This window comes from Pezoporus flaviventris, unplaced genomic scaffold (genome assembly GCF_033815535.1).
Source record: "Pezoporus flaviventris isolate CSIRO_AGI_PZ_B2104156 unplaced genomic scaffold, CSIRO_AGI_Pfla_v1 ptg000158l, whole genome shotgun sequence".
In the NCBI taxonomy this organism is placed as follows: Eukaryota; Metazoa; Chordata; class Aves; order Psittaciformes; family Psittacidae; genus Pezoporus; species Pezoporus flaviventris.
The window spans coordinates 239,631-265,050 of NW_026892706.1; the positions used below are offsets into that span (position 1 = coordinate 239,631).

Sequence of the window (25,420 nt, forward strand, 5' to 3'; positions counted from 1 at the left end):
CTCAGTGCCCTGGAAGCAGAAGAAAATAGGTGGCCCAGTTCAGATTCTTCAGCCCAAAAGAGCTGAAAGCAGCTCTTTGGTGGTGGTTTAAACTGAACCCTGGGCTTGTGTCCTCCCGGACCATGCTGTGCTGTGGAGGAGCAGATGGCAAGGTTGCAGAGCACTATCACAGAACTACAGGTCAGAACTCCTGCTTTATTTGCCCTAATTTTCTCAGTAATCCCAAGACACAAAAAAGTGGCTTTCAGCATCCACCGCACTTACAACTTGTGCTTTTCTGGCTCAACCACCCCTGCTTCTAGGGAGACATCTTGTAACAACAGCACAGGGTTACAGTCACACCCAGAGCAGTACCAGCACAACCTCTCAGGTAGAATGAGAACATGAATGAGTGGTTTTGCAATTGTACTTGTTGACCCCTCTTCTACAACAGACTTTTTTTTCCCCTCTGGAAAAACTGCTGCTTTCTGCTGAAGACAGTTGATCTTTAACAAGACAGCAAAGGCTTGATACAGCAGCAATTCTGCAGAGCCTCAAAGAGCTGCCAAATTCAAGAGGCTGTCGGGAACTCAGAAACAACAGAGTCCTCTTAGGAAAACCTGCTTTTGTTAAACAAGGTCACAGTGTCTTTTTTTAATTCCTCATCTGCTTTTTTTGTTACTGTTACATGTTCCCACATCTGCAGAGCAGGGAGATGAAGTTCTTCCATTTTCCCCTTTGGAATTCTACAGGATCTTTTGCCAGAGCAATTAGTATTTGCTGTTGTTTTAAAAAGAAAAACCCTACAGAAATGAAGGCAAAGCATGACTCACAGAGACCAATAATTAGGCCATGTGTTCAATTATCTTTCCTGCTTAACTAGTCACTCTGTAGGAAATGCTCAACCTTTGATGTGCAGCAGCAACTTACCAATTCATTAGGCAGAAAGAAGCAATGCAAGGAAGGAAACCTCAGGAACTGTATCAAAGCCCAGAGATATCTAATGAGGGAAACAACAGCATCGACAACAGAAAACAGGCACCAAAAAGGTGGAGGCTTCAAATTACCTGTTTCAACTATCTTGGCTGTACTTCTTTGAAATTAAAACTGTTGGGAAGCAGACAAGAAGAGAGAAAGAGGCAGCCTCGTTTGATCAGAAAAGCATCACTGTTTCCTTGAAAGCTTGCCACAAAGAATACAATCTATCTGTATTGTAGGAGACTCCTCACAGACCATCCCTCGTGGGTGGATGGAAGCTGCAGGAGGCAGCACTCCACCTACTACGCTGGATTAGGGAAAAATTGGAAACCCCTTTATTTAAAACCCTGCATAGTTAAGCACAATGGGACACACGCTGCTGGGAGACTCAACCTGGCACCAACAGCTTGGGAGAATCAGGAATACAGTTCAGTTAACTACCTACCATATCTATTAATGCCCCACAGAGAAGGAGCAGCCAGGCCTGCCTGGGATCAGTACTGAGGTCCTCAGTTCCCTTAGGCCCACTCCAGTAAGGGATTGCTGCAGTTGCTCCTCCTTGGCTACATCACCTCTTTGAGCCGAGTGAAAAAATAGGTACAACCACGTAAATGAAATGGGCTGGAAAGCCCTCGAACATGCCTCGATCTGCCAGTTCAGATGTGTTACTGCCTGTCTCTCAGTAAGTGGCACTAATGTTCAGGAAGAGCTGTAATGAAATACAGCTAATTCCATCAATCAAAACAGTGCAGGCGACTGTCTTAGCAAAAAAGGAGGAAGCAGGAAGAGAACAAGGGGGACAGCAAGGAGTTAAATTTGAATTAGAAAACTCAATATTGCAATGACCTTGTTTTATTTAGGCAAGTGGGAATAAGGGGAAAATAATTCTTTGGGGTGGCTCATCAAGTGACATGAGAGAGAAAGAAAGGTCTTGAGAGTTTTCTGGTCAGTTTGGAGTTAAAGAAAGAAACTGGTCATAGCCATTGCCAACAGAAAGAAAAAATAATCTATAATTTCATGCAAATTTAATCAGCATATGCTCCAGAGCACCTCATACCACATCCTGAATTATGTAACATGGGCATCATGCAACCTACAGCTCTGCTCTGGCTACACAGCCCCATTCTCAAAGGCAAACACACTGCAATGGAAACGAAGGAAACTTTATTGCCTGGGGAAGGCCCGAAGCCAAGTGATGAGGTGTCCATTATGAGAGAAGGGAGGGAAAAAGAGAAAGTCTGGCACCCTTCTAAAGCAGCAGCAATCAAAGAGCAGCCTCACCTCACAGCACCGTGTGCAGTGCCACACACCAGGATCCTTTTACACAGTGTAAATGGTGCTCCCTGTACCACAGCTCAGCCCAGAGAACTCCAGGCAAGAGGATGCAGAAAGCCACACTCCCAAGCTGGTCCACATGGAAAGGACCAGGGTGCTGTGCAGAGAGCAGCAGCACCACCTCCACCTCTTCACTCACCCCTTTGCTGCAGCACTCTGCAGTGCTGGAACAAAGAGCCCAGGTCCCAGCTCTGCTGGTAAATGCGTGTAAACTGGGACTTAAGTAAGAGTAACTTCTGCTCATAAAATGCCCGCTAGCAATTGTATCTCCATAAAGCATCCACTGCAGCAGCATTCGGAATTCATAGTCTATTATTCCTGTTTCAAACAAAGTCTGATGACTTTTAAACTAAGGAAGGTTCCTGCCTTTTGACTGGCACAATGTGTACCGCCGCCAAGAAAACTGAATTTGCATCCAGACAAGGGGGAAAATGGTTGCTACTTACTGCCAGCACCAGCAAACTACTGCTCTCTTTGGTCACCTACACAGCACTGCCCCTAACACAGGCACTGCTCTGCAAAGGGGAAGAGATGAAGACCAGCAGCAGAGAAATACGATTTGAACAGGTCGATTCTTATCCAAATACTTGAAATCCAGAGCACACGAAGGATCTCCAGTGGAAATTCAAAGTGGTTTATTCTGGGCAATTACAGTGATATAAGATGCTGTCTCTGCTAAAGGCTCTCCTTGTCCATGAGGTTCCCCAGCCATTTCCTACCCCCCCCCCCCCCCGGTGACCCTCATTGGCCAGAAGAGAATCCCAAGGAAGGTTATTCGCCTCCATCAGGCTGCATCTGGGGAGGGAGGGGGGTCCTGGGCTCTCTCACTCTTCTCCTCCTCTCATCCTTAGCTGCCTCAGCAGCCCCTTTTACCTCCCATAACTGAGCCTGCTTTCCAGATTACTCTCAGGGTTAACCCCTTCCATGCCCAGTGGAAATCAAACCCTATGACCCAAGGTAACTCTAGGTAAGAGCTGTCTTGTTTTAATTTCCACTTTCTCCCTAGCATCCAAATTCTCTTTGCACTGAATTCAAATAACTCTTACTTGTTCCGTCAATTCTTGATGAAGACAGATAAAGGCAACAGCTTTGTCATCTCCCCTCTTCCCCCAGTGAAATTTTCTTCTGAGAATTGCAATGAAATGACAGGATATTGTTTAACTGCAGCATTTTGCAGATGAAACAACGGCTGGAGTGGTTTTTACTCCTGCAGCACACAAATTTATGTTGCTACACAGCAATAAAGCAAAGCCTTAAATTTAATCAGGACAAATACTTCAGGCAATGGCAAGCTGATAGATTATTTAGAAAGGGACTCGATAAGAGCTGGAAGAAAATATGCCTCAGCCTGGGAGTCTCCAGAAACAGACTTTTCACGCTTAGCCCTTGTTAAGCTTTTTCATCTAAGCTGTTTGTACTTGGTGCATTTGAACAGCCTCCAAAGGTTATAAGCAGACAGGGGCTGCACTGGAAGGGGTGTCACAGGGCTTCACACAGCATTTTCTGCTGACATCGTCCCCTGAGCAGGGGCTCCCTCCACATGTGCACTCACCCCCAGCCACTGAGGAGGTGTTTCCTAGTGCAGGACCCTGCTGACAGCCCAGTGACATCAGCTATGTCATGACTTGGTCTCTCTTGCAGAGTGCCTGGCTTTCCCCAGATTGGCCTCCTTCCATCAATTCTTCAACCACCCCAAACCACTGAGAAACAGACAAAACTAGATGTATTAGTATTTATATGAAAGGTCTAGGAAATTCAATAATGTTCCTATTGTTTTATTGCAGATGGCACATCAGCTCTTTATTACTGCAGAAAACTCAAGGGCCCTGTAGAGTGCAATAAACCGGTGCGTGTTCAGCTTTGCAATGCTCCACAGGGCTCTGATTTACTGTCCAGAACCCGGCACCTTCCACACAAGCAGCTGAGCTCAGTGATTGCCTTGTGCTCCCTGCAAACCCTTCACGACGAGGTGAGATGAGGTCGGCCCACACAGGGCCCCGCTGCTCCCTGGTGCCCACCCTCATTCTCAGTCATATGGGCTCCATTATTAAAGAGCAGAGAAGAAGATTTGTTTTCACCTTTGCATCAAGATGTTTCCCTCTCCTACTGCATTTCAGACACTATCTGAGTTTTCTGCCCAATTCCTGGGCTGCAAGAGACAGTTTAAGGGAAAAAAAAAAGTCAATGTACCAAGAGGAAAATCAGGAAAATCGCAAAAGGAAAGCCTCAGTCTCAAATATACATCATCTGTGCTTCAAGACAAGTCCTTATGTAAATACACTTACAAAACACTTCAGGAAAAACCATTCCCATGGACAGTTACCCCACAGATTTAATAATGTGGGCAACTCTCCACTAAACCCAGTAAGTATCCTTCAGGACATTGAGCTTTTACTGAATGATAAACCCAGCTCTAGCCAGCCAGCCCTGAATAAGGGAGCAGGGAAATGCCACACAAAGAGCTAAAGAACCAGCATGAGCTGCATTTACATTCAAATTGTTCTGAATATAATATTATTTCCATCAAGTTTGAATTGAAAAGTACAGGAGGGACCTGGAATGCACCCGACAACATTTACCCACAGCCTCTAACCCCACACATGCTAACAAGCCTGTTTCTGGTGACAAACACTCCCAGATCCTCAGCGGGGGGCAATTTCTCTGCATTGATTTTATAAATGACAAACAAACAAGTAAATGCCTGGACCCCATCTCTATTTGAATAGAAGGACTGATTACAAATACCTAAAGGCACAGCTAACACAAGGGCCTTCTCCTTCCAGGCATCCTATAGAGAGGACAGGGAAGTACCAGGAACTTTCCCAATTACAGACCATACTCTTACACTAATGCGAACAGACGTTACAGAGACACTCAGTAGATTATTTATACATTAAATAAAGTAGTGAGTAATGATAGAAACAGAAAGTACAGCCCTGGTTCTGACAAAACCCACACATCATTACTGAAAACAATCTAAAAGGAAGAAAAGAAACCACGTTTCCTTAAGAAAATGAAGACCAGATTAGTGTGCAGACCACATCATAAGGGAAAATATAAACTACAGCCCCCCTGCAGGTAGGTTAATTCACTGAAGTTACTATTTCTGCTCTGCTTACACATTCCATGCTTATAATGATAAATTTATGGTTTAGTAGTCAATAGTCCAGGTACTTTGAAGAGGAATATTCTGACCCAAACTGCCTAGAGCATACAGATAAGGACATGAACATGCTGGGGAATATTAACAGAGAAGCTCAGGTCTTGAATCTATTTGGAAAATGCTGCAGACTTCAAATGTTATTCTCTAGATCTTCCTGTAGTTTATTTACTGAGACACATAAAACCAGGAATATCGAAAGATCCAGAAGCAAAACACTTCCCTTGTGTGAAAGGTGAGATGTTACCAAAGAGGAAATAATAAGCCAGTTGCTTGCATGTTGCTTTAACTCCTGCTGTGATTCCTAAAGTGCTACTACTACCCCAAACATTCATTTTCACAAACATCTACACACATCATACTTTAGGCAGAATTGGCAGTTACCAAGCTCTGAAATCATGTTTCAAAACAAACCCAAGAGCCTTCCTCAACCACTAACTGCACAACATCCACAATAAAGTCAGAGGAACCTCAGTTTAAAAGAATCACTGCAGAACTTTAAACAACCCGCAGGATGTGAGCAAAGAGAGCGTGAGCCAAGAGGGGCATCAGCTGAAAAGCCACCAAATTCAACAGTTGCAAGAATTCATTCACACTGACAGAGGAAGGAAGCAACCAGTGCTGCAGGACCACCAGGCCACATAACAGACACGTATCTTTGTGTGCAATCTATGCAGAGGGGAAGCCCAAGGAGTACTTACTCTTGGCTGCCAGTTCTCATACTGCTTCTGTAGATTTGCACCAATGGTTTCCAGAGCTTTCTGAGGACCCATTGACAGAGGATCTAGGAAAGAGAACACAAATGAGCATTTCTGACCACACCTGAATCACTCAGCTTGACAAGTAGCAGAAATTATTTCCAATTTTATGTGCATATAAAACTTTGCGTTTCTGTAGAATCCAGATCTACAACCTGGGAGACCAAAGTCTACATCAAAGCATGAACACCACCGCCCTTTGCAGAAGAAAGAAGCCAAAATCTTTCCATCCTGTCCCTCCCTAGTGTTCCGCTTGCAAGAAAGATTGTTTCATGATGTTTTAATGCAGGTTCCTGCACACATTCCACTTCAAATTCACAAACACTGCATTCTTCATGGAATAATGCATCCCCAGATTCTTCACTCAAGTACAAATTAAACACCATTAAAGACTGTCAGACGTGGGAGATTTCTCTCGCTAAGGCAAAAAATACAATTGGGTTTTGAAAGCCAGGAAAGGCATTGCATTTGTTTCTTTTGTAAGGAAAAAAAGGCTTCTATAGTAAATAATGATAAAAATTTAAACTGGTTAAATATTTGATGATAAATATATTTCCTTGATGAATGCAGAATCCTGCCTCATTTGCTTCCATTGCTGACTGCTCCAGAGAGCACACTTCAGTTGGAGTTTGAGAAGTTAATTGTACCACTGGGTAATTACCCCCATCCGTCCGTACCAGCACAGCTTCATCTTGTGTGCTTTATCCAAACACCATGGCCATGTAACTGACACTAGTAACAAGCTTCAAAGAAACCAGAAGCTAATATTTTGCTATTTTATAGAAATAATTCTATTAACCAAATCAGTGAGTTATGCAAGGCCAAGTTGGATGGGGCTTGCAGCAACCTGGTCTAGTGGAAGGTATCCCTGGAGGTGACTGCTCAGACCTCAGAAGCCTGCTGTGAGTTAATATGCCATTAGCTACTGCTCAAATGAAAAAGGAAACAAAAAAAACAGCATAAACACATGAGATCTCTTTTTTGAGTCCTCCAAAAGGACCAAACTGAACTCCAGAAAAGAAGTTTAAAACACTTTACGTGCACTTTGCCAGCAGAGGAACATAGTTTGGAGACCCTGGGGTGCCTCCAGAGCAATTAGTGTTATTAACAACACCCTTTTGTATAAAAGGAAAGTTCCCTGGTGCCATTCCAAGAGCCAAACAGTGGAAATAAATTGTTTTCCTAAATATAGCTCGTGCACCAGCGTCATGACGCGAGCCCTCAGCCTCCCGTGTTGAGCCAAGCCCTGCAGACACCAGCCAGGACACTGTCAGTGCAGTCACGGCATGGGGCTCCCCCGGTGCCTTCCCTGCGCCAGGCTGACACCGTAGCACAGATGTCAGCTCAGGCTTCACTCTGGAGGAAACCAAACCACTCGAGATACTCTAAGGGTGCCTCTGATGGGACAGCAAGGCGCAGTGTTCACACAAGGGAGATCTCAGCTTGGCTGTAAACAGCAGCAATTGCACCAAAACGCTCACCACAATTCCTTACCCGTCTGGCAAAGACGTTCCCACCATCCTCACCTTTAGCTGCTTCAGAGAGCGCTGTACAGAGAAAAAACTGCAGATTTTTTGCCATTACCTTTGCCAAAAGTTGGCTAGAAATGGAAACAACTACTTGTGTAGAGATACACACTGAACATTTCATTACTAAGCTGCATTCAACATTCTCTTCGCTGATGACAGTCATTAATAACTTTATTTAATGACTCCGCAACACTCCTCATTCTCACTGCTCTCTTCTCAATGTATCAATGAGAAGCTAGAGCTGTTCTCCCCACTGACTAGATGTATTTGTTATTGCATGCTCATGGCTGTTTAACTGCTTTAAAGTCATCAGCATTTTTAGGTTAAAACAAATGAGCTGCCATGATTCATAAGCAGGTACAGCAAGGTTAGAAAGGAAGTATTCTGCAAGTTTTTTAGGAAATTCAGTTTGGGCAATGATTCATTTGCTTCTGCAGCCTGAGGTAAGCCCCACAGTTCAGGATTACAGAGCTCTGCACGTTACTTCCTGAAGACTGAACATTTTCAATACCTAGATAAACCCCAAATCTCTCAGAAAGCTTTCTTACACCAGGTATTTCCTTCTAAAATTACTTCAGATAAGTCTCGTCCTCATGAGACGTGATCTCCAAAACCAAGGCAACTTTCCATTTCTTCACAAAACCCTAGGAATTCACTCCAACACTGCACCAGAGTAGCAAGCCCAGGTGCTGGAACTGCTGGCAAAACATCCTTGGGAATAATTCCAGGACTTCTGAATTCATGATCCCAATTAAATTGGCCTCAGAGCAGTCTCCTCACCATGCAGTAAAGTCCATGCATTTTACACAAGCTTATTCCTACCCTGTATGACTCAGGGTAATTGCAAACCTTTGCAGATCACAGCTCTCTAAAGACATAACTGCTCAGAGATTTCCTTAGGTATTTATAAATCCACAACAATTAAAAGCAAGCCAAGCACCTCATCACCACCTTGTCTTCTCCACGCTATCCCCTTTCAGAACAAAGCAGGAAAGATGAGCCAAGGCAGCAGCTACTGCTGGACTCTCAATTAACTCACAGTGATGTCAGGTGCCCCGTTTCCTTTTGTTCGGCCCAGTTTTAAGTCCAGGAAACACAGCACTTGAACATTCCTGTATGTAGCTGACAACAGAGTTAGCTGCAGCTTGGAAGCTCTCAGGACTTACCGATCCAACACTCCAGGCGGGCACAGGGAGTCGTTTTCACCACATCAGGAGGGTCCACACCAACGTTTAGGCACAGAACTAAGGCAACACTGACTGTCTTCATCTGCAAAGACAGACAAGAAACCCCTTACTTAGTGTAGAAACAAAATCAATTGTGTTTGTGCTGGATTTTTACCACTGCTGTAACCTGTGAAGGGCTTCAGTGAACCTTTGTTACCTGTTCTTCAACACACCCTGCTCCAAGCAGGGGATGACTGCTGCCATCTTTCATTTTTTTAAATAGATCAGTACGGAGACTTTGAGTTCCTATTTTTTATGATTCTTTCCAGAGCCCATTCTTCTTTTCCAGAGCATGGAAATGGGTATCAGCAGACTTGTGCTGCTCACCTTAAAATAGTCATTGTCCAACTGAAACACATTATTAAAACATGAGAATGTGCTATTCAGGGTCCCTGATCAATATTATAATAGAGGATGTCCTTTCTAATATTAAAACTAAGAGCATTACAAGGGAAAAAACACCCAAGTGAGCAACTAAACCATAACAACACATTCACTCTGGTTTTTGTTTATTTTCTTAAGCACAGAAACACAGAACAGTTTGGGTTGGCTCCAGCTGCTGCTTCAGTATCAGCCCCTGGAACCGATGGGCAGCACATATCCACTGCTTGTAGAGACACACGAGGCACCACAAACCTACAACATCCAAACCCAGCAATGCCTCACCTCCAACCAATGACGCAGTGCTATGGCCAGTTAAAAACACGGCTTGGAAATCAGTATTTCACATCTTTACGCTCTTTTCTACATTCCCTCAGCCCAATACCTAAACCAGAGAAGGAAAACAGAAGTAAGGTGGCTCAAGTTGCTCCCATCACGTGTTCAGCACTCCCTGGCTTGTCGGAAGCAAGGCCACCCACACCTCCATTCCCCCAGGATGCTCACTGCAATTCCGAGCAGCAGGCAAAACAACACCCAAACTTCACGCTTACCGAATGAGCCAGGGCCACACACATGTGTAATTATACAGAAACTGAAGCAGAGAGATGCTATTCACACCAAGAAGGGAGGACAGGACCAGTGTCTGCTCACTCCCATGTCTATGCGGGGAACCCAGAAAAAATTAGCATGAAATCTGATTATGCTCTTACTAGCAAAAGCCTGCAATCATGTGGGAGTTACTCATCCCTGAGCTAGCAAGGAGTAAGCAGCACTTCCTAGAATGCATGAAAAGGATGAATAGTTCCGTACTTCTTTCAGTTCATCCCCTACAAGATCTGTCTGTTATAAAAGAGGCCTGGTTTTCACAGGTGATCCGAGGTGACTGGGAAGCTCCATCCCTCAGCCACCAGCACTCCCTGTCCTGGGCTCTGCGAGCAGCGCAGCTCCTGCACCATGGGCTGCTGCAATGAGTGGCAATGGATGAAAACAGTTCCCCCTAGTCTTAAACCTGAAGGAGCAGGCTTCCTACCAGAACAGCAGAAATCTGGCACCCGATACTTCAGTGCCTTATTCTTGCTCAGCAAGAGCCCCTGGCTTCCTTCCTGCTCCCTTGTTTCATGTACGCAGCAGCATAGGAAGATGGAAAAAAAGGCGAAAAAAGGCAAAAAAGAAATTTTAAAAAGGGAAAAAAGAAAAGAAAAATGTAAGAGGAAATAAAAGAAAAAAGGAAAAAGCTCACCCAGCCTCTGAAACCCAAGGTGCTGCCAGGTGTTAGAGAGCCCCAACACTGGCAAACACACACTGAAAACCCAGAAGGAAACTAAGAAAACTGCAGGACAAAATCTCTTCTTAGAAGTGGAAACACACAAATGATGCCTTCACTAGAAAGGCTCCTGCTAAAGTCTTTTCCTTCTCATTTATTTATTGGTTCCCACTTGTGGTCTAACACTGACTTATTCTCAGTGTTTCACCAGCAAGGTCTGGCTGTGACTTATGCTCATCTTGATTTTCTATTCCTAAACTCAGTGTTTTAATTCTCCTTGAGCACAGACAGCAACCCAGTAATGAAACGTAACACGGTAACCAGTCCTAGGGACAAAGGGGGTTATTTCGCTGCTCCTACCTCCCCACAACAGAGGTCAGGTATTCTACCACACAACTATTTGCTGTGCTACTACAGAACACATCTTCAGTTGGAGTTACTGCACTTTCACACTCCCCAAACTCCTACTCAGCCACCGATGACGCTGAATCATTACAGACCAAAAACCTGAGCCCAAGGAACCCAATAATGCTTTCCCCATTCCTGAACAACTTTGGAACACGCCACCAGAAACTCTGTAGCATATTTAAAGCTTCTTAATACAAGAAGTATGGGGACATTCTCATCCATCATTAAGACAGTGGAAATTTTCTTCTCTACATTTCAAGAACACATCCATCGGAATGCATGTCACTGGGTTGTTGTTAAAACTGAAAAATGAAGCAGAGAATATTTGTCAAGCTTCCAGGAAAGCCAATATCCAAAATGCTTCCTCAGCAAAGCCTCAAGATCAAACCCATAGAAGCTCTAACGGTGGGCTCCTCTGGATAGAGTATGATTTGACTGCTTAATAAAAGACAAATTGGATACAATTCACAACTTCATGTTGCATCCAATTGAAAACTGTTTAATAACTGTGGTTCAGAACCTGCAACACTTAAACTGCAAAACACACTGGGTCCAAAAGCTCTTCCTGAGAAGTAAGAGTACTGAATTTAACTCCCAAATCAGGAATGGGAGTAAGTGAGCAGAGGTACTTTGGTGTCTGTTAAGGAGAGAAGATGCTTATTAAAGCATTGACATTAAAATTCACACATTATACTAAAGATCAGAGAACTTGTGAAGTATTTTTAATTTGCCTTTGATTTCAGTTCCAGACAAAAGAGACTTGCAGATGAGGGAGTAACCTCAGAGCAAACCCAGTGCGATTGCTGGGGGTTCTTACTGTTGCTAACCTGGTCTCACTAGTTAGTAAGGACAGGTTAGCAACGAAGGAGTTACATCACTGCTTCATCTTCTAGCTCAAGTAATACCAACAAGAAGGCAGTCAATCAATTTCTGAGGAATTTTGTGGGAAGACCCTCACGTAACATTCCCAAATGGACACCTTAAAACCCATAAATATTTTATTTCCACACTGCACTTTTCAAGCTGAAAACTTGCTGTTCAACCATGTTACAGCTGAACACTCCACCCTGATCAGCCTGCCTGGGTTTATGCCAGGAGGTTAAAAGTGCTTCTGCGAGTTAATACAAACACAGCACTAAACATCAAATATGAGCTGCTACATCACTGTACAGAGCTGAGGGGGAACTTACCAGCACTAAATACAAACACCGGGACAGATTTCCAGACTGAGAAATCCTCACACCCATCTTCTTTGGAAATCCTCACTGGCCACCCAGCTCAACCCTCCTGCTCCTTCAGGGAATTCATCCCCTTCCTGAGGGCTTTTTTGACTCTTTTTCTTTATGTGCATTTACAGATTGAATACAAGCCTCTCAAGCAAAAGGCAATACAAGGTAGGTGCTCCTCGGGTGACTGCAAGATGCAGACTGCTCTGGAGACATGCCATTAATACTCCAACAAGGAGTTCTCCAAACACTGAGCAGCAACAGCAATGTTTAGCAACACAAAACATTGTTCTCCCTTTGGTTTCAGGTGCATTCATTCTGCAGCATCACAAAAGTCAGGTTTTTTCCTTCCCAAGCTTCATGGAAGCTTTCTCACAAGCCAGTGACCCCTTGCAGTGATCTGCATGCTGGAGGAGGGCTCTTGGGGGTGATGGGATTCATGGCATATCAGCCACAGGAGGAGATGGGCACTCTGAACTCTGGCAACTTCCCATTTCAGGCAGAGAAAACCTTGACCTCTCTGGTGCAGTGGATCACACACCTCCAAAGAAAGGTTTCTGAAGGGAGTGACTCAGAAGGCATCCCACAGGAACATGATCTATCTCTACCTGCCACCAGGCAGAGGAACACAGACCTTGCCTGGAGAAGTGGGTGTTTGATGTCCTGCCCTCCCAGCAGCCTCTTACATCATCAAGCCCCAACTTGGTGCCTTCCCTTTACCCTTTTCACACTTCCCATTAATGGATCTTCCCTTTAGCAGGCCAAGTAGCAGAAGAAATGTGCTCATCCTCTTCTGCTCACCTGCACCATTTGCAGCGTAAAATAACTAAAAAGGGAGAGTTTCCAGCTTCAAGGAAGGGGGTATTTTAATACAAAGTTTGACAGAAATTAATTGTCTTGACAAAAAAAAAACCCACCACAACTCGGTGTGCTTCTCCTCAGTGACAAAAATAGCAGCATGCAAAGAAACACTTCCAGTTAACATTAATAATTCAACACCTCTGCAGGTAGTCTCCAGCCATCTGTAGCCCAAAAGGTCAGTTCCCACTGTGACTGTGGTGACAGCATACACCAGATTCCTAGATCAACTCCTCCTCACTGCTCCTTTTCCTTTTCTAACCTCTCTATTCCACACTCATCCTCTGAATTTTCTTCAGAGGTTTATTATGTCCAACATGTTAGTTTACACAGTGAATGCAGCTGCTACACAAAGCTCAGGAGCAGTGGGTAATGCCCACAGAGCTCCCCACAAAGCAGACTCTTAACTGCTGGCTTCACTGTTTACTTTACAAGCACTTCTGACACCTCTAGATGAATTACTGCTGTCAGTCAAGACCCAAGATATATGTATACACCTTCTATTCACTTGCTCTGAGAACAGGGTGCATCTTCTCTGCCTGATGTGACCTCAGCTTCCGAAGGTCCGAGATCAAAAGAAATCAGGCACAACAGCATCACTCTTCAGATTAAAAACTACAAAGCCAAGTAGGCTAATTTGCCCTATCATAGCAAAGCACCAAAACACTGCCTTTAAACTGCTGCTTAATGCACAGAACCAAAATGGTGCTCAAGTCCCAGACAACCATTCCTTAAAAACAGGAAGCAAATATTTCATTCTATGATCTTTGTTTTCTTTATACAACACACAAAAAGAATCAATGAGGCATTTTCTAGGTGTTATTCCTCATTTGATCCGTGACAATGGCTTTCCTTCTCACCTCAGCACAACTCTGTATCTGCTTTGCATTCTGTACAGGCGTCTTTCCATCATTCCACCACATTCCTGCTCTGTCTAGCACTACCTTTCAAAACGTGTCCATGGAATCATAGAATCAGTTAGGTTGGAAAAGACCTGTAAGCTTACAGGAGCAACAAGGAGGAAATGACAAGGAGAAGATCAAATCTGTTATTTCAAGAGAAGTGTGAGGAACACAAAGATGAAGACGTCTGGTTATGCTGAGAGCCACACTGTACAGAACACTGTCAACTATGGCAGAGCGAAGCTATGATGTGGGATAAAGAATGCCATTAACACAAACCTGTGTTAAGTATTTCATTACATCATTTCCTGAGAGATGCACCTACACTACAGTCTTCACAGAAGAACAGGAAAGCAAGACAAACATCTTGGGTTTATCAAATTTACTTAGAAATGCCAGTTAAAGCTATGACACACAGAGCGATCAATAGGCTCCCTCGGTTACCCACGGCCATCTACGCTAACAGTCACCTCTGGAAACGTTCAAGGGCAGCAGCTCAGCACAGCAGCAAGCCAATTAAATCAGCATCTCGGAGAGAAACACGAGAAACGCCCCAAACTTCCCAGAAAGCCTACATAACCCACGGAGACGGAACTGAAACTCTGACAGCCTTGAAGAAAATGTAAGGGAAGAGGGAAGACAGGTAAGACCCAGAGAAGCGTTAACAAAGCATGTCTAAAACATTCACTGAAGGTTATCTTCAGCCTCTCAGCCACTGAAACACGCACCATGCCAGAGTGAAGGAGTGGTAGCTGGCAGCAGAGCAGATGCTTCACAGTTTGCACCACGAGAGCTTCGTGCGAAGCAGCCGCTACCATCTGGCCATCCACCACTGCACGAGGTTCCACCACTGCTTATTAACATCTCCCACATTTGAGAACTAAAGGTAAAGCCTCACACAGAGATAGGGATTTTAATTAAAGTCTGCGATTTCCAACACCAGCCCAGCACTCAGGTCTATCTTTCGAGGTGTATGGGGTTTTTTCACTGTCTATTCACAGTGCCTTGCAAATTCCTACAAGCGTGCTGGGGGCAGGAGGATAAGCAGCCCTACAACACACATATATGTTGATTTTAAGTAGCAATAATCGCCTAACTCCTCTCCAAACACCATATGCTCGGCAACACCAGTCGCCAAGACAGAAAAAAGTGAAGCACATTATGTATGTGTTCTCTTGTTGCATTTTTTTTTAATGGGGAAACACAGATACAGTTCTTTTCTGTCACTCCCTTTGCTAACAGTGCTCATTTTACATCCCCTGCATGTCAGCTGAAGTGAGAAAATGCACAGGATGGGAAAGAGATGGACCGAGTTGAAGGTTTCGGTGTTTCCTGCTGGTGTACGGAGGTGAGACCTTTTTCTTTCAAAAGATGTGACTAGCTGTACTCTGCAGAGCTGTTAATTAAAGTCCCCTCTCTGCTCATACATCAAAACGTGTAGATAGTGGTAGATACAGCACAGGCGTCCCAACACTATCCAATCAATACACAACCACCTTCATTCAAAATGATCTTTGTTCTAGGGTAGAGAAGATCTAAATCTGTAACTTAGATGACAGTGCTCATTACTTACAGCAGCAGGCGCAGCCTGGGGAGAAGCTGGGCTTTTGTTCGGCTTTACACATCTGTAAGGCAGTGGTGCCCTGTGCTACTGCTCAGTTCACACACCTCACTGGGCAGCAACTGCCACTTTTAGGAACACTTGAACTAAAATGGATTTCAGCCACTGACCTGCAAGACAGGAAGAGTCACGCCATTGCCAGCTCTCAGGAGCACTCTACAGCATCAAAGCCAAGCGCTCCATGCCAGTCCTCCTATCAGTTCATCTTCATACCAGGGGAACAGAAGCTATGCACGTACGATCTGTGTTAGATCCTGGGCTACTCACTGGGTTACGAGTTCCCTGAATTGTTGCTAGCCTGTGATCACGCATAAGCAAACACAAAGCAAATCCTGGAAATGGAGTAAGTCAAAGTAAAGAGAAGGCTGCTGCCAAAACACAAACTCCCACCCGCTCCCCCCACAAGACTGCTGCTGCTTCATTTCAGCTCACAAGGAACACACTGAGCTACACTCAGCCAAGGGATGAGCCTCCAGTGCTCAAAGTGCGAGCGGCAGCCAGGCCACAGCACCTGGAAAACCTCCTTAGATTGACACAACCCTTTCAAGCTGCAATGATGTGTGCAAACTTCCACTGCTGCTATCCTTCATTAACCTCCTCTGACACGTGAAGCGTTCACCATGCAGGCAGGTGAATTCTGCTTGTCTGAGTTAAGCCCATTTGCATGTGGTTCTGCTTTAATCTGCATTTCCATAGAAACCTCATTGTGTATTCCTCTGCTCATAAAACCAGGATTTAATTCTCACCCAGCAAGTTAGGAGGCAGCAGGAAAAAATACTACAGTAAAACTGTTACAACCATCTTTGTAGCTCTCTGCTCATTTTAGAAATCAATACAACAAATCTTAACTTAAATATGCTGAATTTGGTGGGAACTTGTCAGTAAAACCTGGTGTGTTTGAAATGCTTTTATTTAAATCAAGTTTCCCAATTCAGTCGCTACTGAGGCTGTGAGATTTAGTTCAATACACAAAGCATAATTCCAAGCCTCTTGTGATAAAAATACCCCTTAAATAAATAATAGATCAAAGCAGTGTCACTTTGGTGGCACATGTAGTCCACGAAAGCAGGAGACAAAGGATTAAATGTTTTCAGAGCAGTCCTGGATGAAAGGGGGAAGTCAATGTTCAGTTATTTCACCTAGATATAACACTCATTACTTTTCTTATTTGATCCTTCCCTCTTATTGGAATTGTGCCTTCTAAAGAACCTTCAAGTTCCTACAAACTCAGGGGTTTTTAGAGCAATGAAGCAAGATGAAAAATGAAAGAGTAACTCCATACCCAAATCTTAGTGAATCATTTCCCATCAACTACAGCAAAGGAAGGATCACTCCCAAGGACTGCTCAAGACAACGAATAAGAGCCAAATCTGCCACTGCCTGCGATTTTTCATGATTCACAGGGAAAACAATGCCACAGCAGGCAAAGAGAGACTTGATTTAGACAGGCTGGGTCATTTAAATACAGGTAACAGCTCCCATCCTGAGCTTTGACAAGTTAATGGATCAAATTCAAAATAATGGAATGCTTTCCACACTCTCAAGTGACACCCAGAGGTACGTGCCCTCCAACACTCGGGAAAACCTCTTTCAGTGGCATCTTGAGAAGAGCACGTTGAAGTCTCTCAGACCTGGCCTGTGCGAAAGGGAGGTGAGAGCCAAGGAGAAGAAGCTAAAGGGAACCAGGAGATGCAGCAGACTCACAGCCAGATTGACCCTGGAAGGAAGTGACCATGTGTTGCTTTTAATATGATGAGCAAAAAGTAATAAACACAACAGCAAGTTTGTCCCAACCATACCTGATAAAGCTGTCCAGATACAAATGATGTATGAGCAGCACCCCCAAGGCTGATACAAAGAAAAGTGATTTAGGCTGATAGTGAAATCAGAAGGACCAAACAGAAAATTACAGATTTGCTTCTATTTTCTTCATTTACAAAAATCAGACTCTGTATCTCGAAGAATTATCCAGGGCCCAATTCCACTAAGCTCTTTCTCAGTGAGTAGCACACTACTACATGAAGAGCACATCTTTCCCAGCATAGAGGACTCTCAGAAAAGACTGCAGCTCCTCAGGCATAAACATGGTCAGAACTAGGCCGTTGTAACCACTGCTCTCTGCACTGAAATTACTCTGGCTGCAACATACATGGGAAACATTTAACAAGTACACAGAAGACAGCCGATTACTCACACTTTACTCACGCTTAAGCTGTACAACCTATTGATTATCTTGATCAAGTCAATGTCATTCCCAATTTAGAAAAAGACAACTCTGCAGATCAGGAAGCATCACAGGAAGGCAGAGGGATCACTAAAATAGACAAGCAAGCTCATCACACCTCCACAGTCTACCAGAGAAAAACCTCTTCCTTGCCAAAACCCTTCAAAGAGGATGCACCACAAGACTTTGTGTTCTTTGCCTCATTTAAATTCCATCCAAACCCCCTCAATTCAATCCATTAAAGATCTGCCAAGTTAGATTTTCAGTACATGATGCTACTCAAGCAAGTGACTCCAGTTCAGCCAGAGCCTTCCCCAGAACTTCACCACCATTCAGTGATGGCCCTGCTAGGAACATTCCGAGTCACGTACATCCTCATGCCTGGTCATAACGACTCTGGAAAGAATCACAGGTTTCAACTGCAGTTCCCAAGTTATTCTATAGTGTTACAAGAGAGATCATAAACATAACAGAAAACTGGTCACCAAAGGAATTTGTGCATATTCATAAATACAAAGGTATGGGCAGAGCAGCTTTGAGACCTGGAGAATCCCATAACCCAAAGCAGATTCCAAGAACAGAATGAGTGGCGCTCATTATCCATGACATTTCTTGGGTGCTTTGTTTGGTTGCTTTTAACTTAGATATCTAAGTTGGAGACAAGTTCGAGACCGCAGGCAGGGATTCTTCTTTGCTACACTTGGCTTCATCAATTTAACATGCAACTTACATTCAAACACAAGGGAAACACCTTGCTTTAGTACCGTAAGTGCTTCATCTTGTAACTCTTTCCTGTCACCAAAATCTCAGTTTCCCACACACAAAAGTTGCCTTAATTTCATACTCCACATAACATGCTGGTGGCAAGCTTCAAAACCACAACACTTCCGTGCATCTTCACCACTGCAGACAACTGTAATGACAACGCTTATTGTGCTTTGTGCTTGCACCATTAACCTGCTGATCCAGAAAACACTTAATGCTTCATTAATTTTACTGCCTTTCCTGAAAAACACCAAGTGTCCAGATTTCATTTAAAGATCTTAAATGAGGGAACTACTCAAAGAGTGTATTTCCATGAGCTTCGAATTAATACTTTTGACCCATCTCCACGTTTGCTTTCCCCAGTGCCATACGACAAGCACATAAACTACTGGATCAAACACCCAGCATTCCATGTGAAAACAGGCTGCTGCGGGAGGTACAGAAGCCCTCCGAGAACCAAATCCTCCCTTTCCACCACCAATCCCCCCACTCCTCCTCCAAAACCCATCCTGCCCCTGAGCATTACCCGGTCCTTCATCCTCCAGCTCTGAGCCAAAGACTTGGAGCCTTCGATTTTCTCGCAATGCCTTTTCTTCATAAAGGCCAGAGGCAAGTTCCAGTCAGTCAGGTCGGACTCATCCTCCTCCCCAAGCCCCAGAAGAGGCGACTGCAGCATCTCAGACTCCATCAGCGAGGCAGTACCAGGCAACAAGTGAGCAGCAACCTTCAGCCCAGCCCGCAGCGGCGGCCGAGGGATCCCTCCGGGAGGCGGAGGCGCGGGGTGGCGGGGGGGAGGACGGGGCAAGGGCAGCGGGAGGCTCCGCTCCCAGGTGTGCAGGTAAGGACGAGCCCTGGGGAAGCAGCACGTTCCACCCAGCGACTCCCCTCCTCCGCCGCCGCCCGCAGACGGCAGCCCCGGCCGGGCTCGGAGGAAGGCGGCGCCGCCCGGCCCCGCGGAGGGCCGAGGTACCGGCGGGGACCGGGCCCCGGGCCTCCACTCGCGCCTCTAGCCCCGCGGGCCCTGCACCCTCTGCGGCGGGAGCCGCGCCCGGCCCATCGCGGCTCCCAGCTCCCTCGCACACCGGCGGGCCGAGAGCGGGTCGGCGAGCTGCGGAACGGGAGCGAGCGGGAGCGGGTGGCAGGCTGCGGGAGAAGGGGAGACTCGTCCTGCAGCGCCGGGGAGCCCGACTCCTCTCAGCACCACGGCAAGGAGGCGGCCATCTTCCCCCGGCCCATAATGCAGCGCGCTACGGGCCGCCGCGTGGGACAAGCCGGGCCGCCGCGGCTCGGCCGCGGTTACCATGGTTACAGCGCAGCCTGCCCGCGCCTCGTGCCGGCCGGAGCCGCGGTCCTCGGGGCATGCGGGGACCCCCCGGGTGAGGGCCCCCGCCGTGCCCGGCACCAAGGTGTCGGGCTGGGGGCTGAGTCCTCACCGCTGCGCACAGGGGCCAAAGGGCCGGGCCCGTTCCTGCCGCCCGCTCCCTGTGCCCGCGGCCCCGCCGAGCTGCACGTCCCCACGGGAGCCAGCGGATGCGATGCGCTTGTTCCCCCCTGCAGCGCTGCAGGGACAAGTTCGTTGTTTAACTCTGAGGTGCCAAGGACCAAATACACCAACAAGATCCACAGGACACGTTCCCATCACTTCATAGGACGCCACGTTGGGACTTCCAGTACCGCCCGGTCCAGCCTTTCTAGGCAAAGTGTGACCTTGACGAGATGTCCCAGCACCGCGTCCGGCGCTGGGGAATCCACCCCTTCCCTGCGGAGACTATCCCAGTGGATGCGTGTTCCAGCATGAAAACCCTTGTGTCCAGCCACAGCCTGCTCAGGAGTAACCTGTGCCCATCACCTCTCCTCCTATCCAGGTGGTTCCTTGTAAAAGGGGAGTCTCCATCACCTTTGTAGCAGCCCTTTAAACACGGGGCGGTGGTGACAGGGCCTCCCTGAGCCTTCGTTTCCCTTTCTGCCCTCAAGCAGCGCACGGAGCCTCCCAGACACCCTGCCCTCAATCACGGTGCTGAGGAGCTTCACCTGGGGCAGACACAGAAATAAACCTGGGACGTCAGGCTCCCCGCTCGGAGCAGCACAAACACCGCGCTGGGGTGTCCTGGCTTCCCCGGACACACCGTGCATGGCACCGGCACCGGTCCGACAGCGCCGGGGCTCGGACCTTGTCTCGGTTGCATCAGCCATTGGCACTGGGGCAAAAGAGGCCGGGAGCGGCGGCAGCGGGTGATGGACTCCAGCAGGATCACGCCTGGGCTGTGCTCATCCGGGAGCAGACGCAGATGCTGGGTTTCACGAATTGCTACCAAAGACACCGAAGGTTAATGAATATCAAATATTGCTCGTAATGAAGCTCCTCAGGGTGTTTGCTCTTAGCAGTAATCAGTTCCAACTGCATTTGTATTTCTAAGGCTTTAAACGTGTAAAAATGACTTCTAATTACAACTCAAAGAGCACGTGTGGAATTTGATTTGTAGAATCATACTGATTTCCAGGGGTATTTTCAGTGTGTTTACATTCATGGAATATTTAAATGCAAAGACCTCGCTCTCCAATAGATTGGAAATTAATGTTTCTGGGAGGCTCTGGGGTGGCCAACATTTGCTTTTGCTCCTCGGATTTCCTGGCACAGCTGATTCATTGCTTTTCGAGTGCTTTGTGCTGATAGCTGATCATAGCTACATGATTGTTATGGAAATGAATTGCCCTGGCATAGAGAGCACTTACGGTGGTGTTTCTGCTCACCTTTAACGAATCCCTGGTACCAAGGGCACCTACACGGGATGGGAGCAGCAATCCCCACACACCACCTGAAAGAGCTGCAGGCACTGGAGCTGCAGGGCAGTTAATCCAGCTCCGCGGCTGCACAGATGGACCCTTGTGCTGGTGCCGCTAATCCCAGCTCCCAACAGCTTTAGGGAGCATGTGCCAGAGTCTGCCCTGCCAGAATGTGCTGCTCTGCAGCCTCGGAGCCACCAAAGTACCTCTGAAGGGCACAGCTGCCCCTGGGCCCCGATGCCCATGCGTATGGGTGCAGACCAAGTGCTTTCACAGTCATGCAGGCGTTCAGGGCCGTGCATTCCCCCATCCGCTGTGCACCCACATCCTGCCCCGTCATTTCAGGGGCTTCTCACACACTGCCCTGCTCCCCTGAGGCTCTCGGTGCTCCCAGTGCTTGCATCCTATCCATGCCAGCATCCCCACTCCATCCCGCCGTACAGGGGACAGGGAAGGTGGCAGGAGCAGAGCCGAAGTGACGACTTGGCTGTCATGATGAGAACCAGACGGTGAGAGCGAGCTGTCAGCACACTTCCCACACAGCTCTGACTGCACCAGCTCCGAGCTGCAGCGCTCCCATTGTCACAGACGTGTACTCCCCAAGAGGGGCTCAGTCTAGACCTGCAGCTCTCCACAGCACTGTTCCCATTACAGATCCACCATGGCTGTTTAATCGCATCCTTTCTTGCCACTGCTGGCCAGGATTCCCTGTGCTGCCAGCTTCTCTGTACTGAAGGCAGCATGTGGTGATGCATGCTGCTGCCACGGACCCCCCCCTTCCCAAAATCCAGTTTCTCAGACTCTGAGCAGAGCAACGCTAAACTGACACATTGCAATTATTCTTGCCATAGATGTATAGGCTGTTCGAAGGTCCCTGCACACGAGAGGTTCATTATACTTGCAGGATAAAACAGCACAGTGCTGGTTTAGCAGCTGTTTATGCTCAAGCTGGGCTGGACTAAGATGTATATGACTTTCCACAGCAGAATAAAAGCGGATATGTTACGGGGATGCCTGTGGACAGGGGTGCTCACAGGCACACAGCACTGCAGGCTGTGTGGCCTGTCCTCTGCAGCAGAAAGCCCAGGGCCAGTTCCCACACTGTAACGGGGCTGCGCACACAGTTTTCACAACAAATATTCCTCCAGTCCCTGTGCAGTGATTGGGGACGGGGCTCTTGCTACCTCCAAGGATTTGGGTTCTGTTTCAGGGCATTGCAGAAGCCTCTCTCAACCGTGAGGAACACCAGAAAGGTTGGCTGGCTGAAAAGCAGGGGGACCTCACATGCTCCTTATGACGTTCCTAAGGCTGCTGTGCCATTTCTACAGGTGCTAGAACACCATAAGAGTCTGCAGGCAGGAAACGGTGCCAGCACAGGCAGCAGCTCAGCCAGGAGCAGGCTGGTGCAGGGCAGCATCAGCACATGCGTATGCAGAGCATCCCTAACCTCAGCAAAGGGGGGGGCTGCTCTCGTGACAGCTTCTGACACCTGCCTGGGATGAAATCACCTCAGTGCTACATAATACATGTTATTTTTTTTTAATGCACGATGAAAAGGGCATAACATTTAGTTTTAGCAAATCTGTGATTGGGAATTTGCGAACTGTCCAGAGCCAGGAAATACCAAATGAAAGAAAAATTATCTGCACTTTATCAGATCTCTGAACAAGCCTCCCAAATATCCCTTCCTAAAGGACACATGCTGCCGGTCAGTGGGACCAGTCTCCATCTGAATTCCTCATTTTGCAAGTTTTGATGGGAATCAAAAGGAATTGATTTGCTCAAAAATAGCTCCGCCAAGCACTTGGCCCTGCTCTCTGATCATGAAAATCTTCAGGGTGGTGGCCAGGCGCTCTCTGATCCTCCGCAGCTCTGTGCTCTAATCAAAGCAGCTCACCTTTTTTCGGTGTCTGTAGGGCAGGAACCAGAGAGAGACGTAAATAATCTTCCATTTACATCACCATAAAATCAGCTGTTAAAAGTGATGCCATTCCCGAGACTTCTTCCACTTCACTCCACAGCCCAGTGTCAGGTCCAGGGTTCCTTCACGCCACAGAAAACTCAGCGGCTTTCACTCAGGTGAGATGCTTCTCACCAGCAGCAGCTCAGGGTCAGCCCCAGCCCACCAGGGTACAGAATCTACGCTAAGCATGTGCTTCTCCTCTGGGCTGTGTGGTCCTTATTAATGTTCTGATTTTTTTATTCACAATGTTTAGTTCACATCCTACAGTACCACGGGCTCTTAAGACCTCCAGTGATGGAGACTGTATAATTTCTTCAGGCTATGTGCCCTTGACAGCTAATTTCCATCATAAAATTAAAGCAGGCACTTCTTTCCTCCCCTCAGTGGGCAGAGAACAGCTTATTTCTCCATATGGAAGTGAAACTAAACCTTTTTAGCTCTTCCCAGCTTGTCCAAAGCTTTCCTAATTCCAATCCCATCTTGTGATGTGCTCTAGGCACACTCAGCTTCAGTCTGAAAACCTCATGACTACTCTTCCTAATGCCACACTCAAGGCAGCAGCAGCAGTTAACCAATGCAGCTCCCAGCCCCAGATGATCTCTATGACTCCTGCTCCTTCCACGCTGACAGTGGGTCCTCGATAACTCACATCAGGCGCCCAAATTGCTGTGGTTTCATCTAGACTATGTTTGCTAGGCCACTGCACGTGTTGTGTGATTTTAGGCACTGGCTGGGTGGGTGTCTGCGCCCAAGCAAGGCTCCTGGGCTGTTACTGCTGATAAAGATCTCGACTAGTCAGGCAATGGAGCTTAGCAGTGTAATTCATCTGATGAAACACAGGGTGAAGTGAGCTGTGTCCTGAACCTGCTTGGGTATTGACTAGTGCTCTGCCTGCCTAACGAGGAAAACACGACTCTATTCAGCCTGCAAAGCCAGCTATGCTTTAGCGCTCTGAAAATACGACAGCAGCCCCGCAGCCAAATGCTTAATGTCTGCTCCCTCACATCCCCACACCAAGGAAGCCCTCGTCGCAAGCGCCGGGAGCTCCCTTTGGAGGTGCTCTAGCTAGTCTGTGTTTATTTATTGCCCTCCCACATCTGCCTGCCCGCAGGCCAAAACTCCCCCTTGGAGTTCTTCAAGGCACTTACTGCCTGGCTGGCTCTGCAGCCCATGCCCACAGCAGAACTTCACCTACTCCTTGGTGGGAGCTCACTGTTTCAGCTCCTGGGTTCCGGTCCTAGTTTTACCTTTGATAAATCTGAGCCCTGGTTTAGCACGTCTGTCCGTGACTAAAGAGGCGTTGGAGAACCCTTGTTCCTATGGAATCCAGGGAATGGAAACACCGTGTCAGGTAAGGCACTGAGCGATGTCCTAAAAGCCAAAACGCAGCGGGATTATCTTCCAGAAACACACTTGGAGAGATCCTTCCACCTGTCACTCTTTTTAATGAAAAATCCTCCTATCTCAGCGTCTGTCGGTGTCTTTGTTTTGCCTCATTCAGCCAGCTAATTCTGATTCCAGTCCCGGGCAGGAAGACGGGAAGATAGGGAATGGAGAATGCACCACATGGTTACTCATAAATATCGAGAGAGATTTTATCTTTCATTTTCTTTAGTCACATTCACGGGTCATCAAATGAGTCAAGGTCTGATGCAAAGGTCTGTGCCCTTAGCCGGGGGCTACTCTTTCTAAGGCTTTAAGAGTAGGTGTTTGCCTTTATGTGTACATACATAGCACACACCTTCCCCACACACAGCCTCCGAGCCAAGCACTGTTTGTACAGCCATGGCAGGGGTTGTTTTAAGCATTTAGAGGCTAACAACAAGGTTTGTTTTAACACCTAAGTCAGGGGAGCTTTATATCCTAAAGACGGTAGGTAAAATATTTATTAGGAAGAATATCTATTTTTAACTGCGTATGATTTCAGTTCTATTATTTATGCACATACAGCACAGAGACTCCCTCCTTACAGTAAATGTGAATGGGAGCCTTGAGGCTGGAAATGGGAATTGGTGCCTGGGGAGGAAGGGGTGGCGAGGCAGGTGAGAAGGGGGTGGTT

At 46.8% G+C, this 25,420-nt stretch overlaps 2 protein-coding genes across 5 annotated transcripts in view; one reads left to right on the top strand and one right to left on the bottom strand.

Moving 5' to 3' along the window:
* The window catches only part of RPTOR (regulatory associated protein of MTOR complex 1), a 113,273-nt gene extending 93,509 nt beyond the window's left edge, over positions 1–19,764 (bottom strand). For 3 of the 4 annotated variants that reach the window (XM_061479960.1, XM_061479959.1, XM_061479962.1), the window contains exons 1-3: positions 19,141–19,764; positions 8,906–9,008; positions 6,154–6,236 (exon numbers count right to left, since the gene is read on the bottom strand). In XM_061479960.1, coding sequence (XP_061335944.1) covers positions 6,154–6,236; positions 8,906–9,008; positions 19,141–19,302 — 348 coding nt within the window. In that variant the 5' untranslated portion in view covers positions 19,303–19,764. The remainder of the gene's footprint in view (positions 1–6,153; positions 6,237–8,905; positions 9,009–19,140) is intronic. The other variant, XM_061479961.1, reaches the window with a different exon arrangement.
* SGSH (N-sulfoglucosamine sulfohydrolase) overlaps positions 1–25,420 on the top strand; it is a 294,044-nt gene that overhangs the window by 174,456 nt on the left and 94,168 nt on the right. The window lies entirely within an intron of this gene.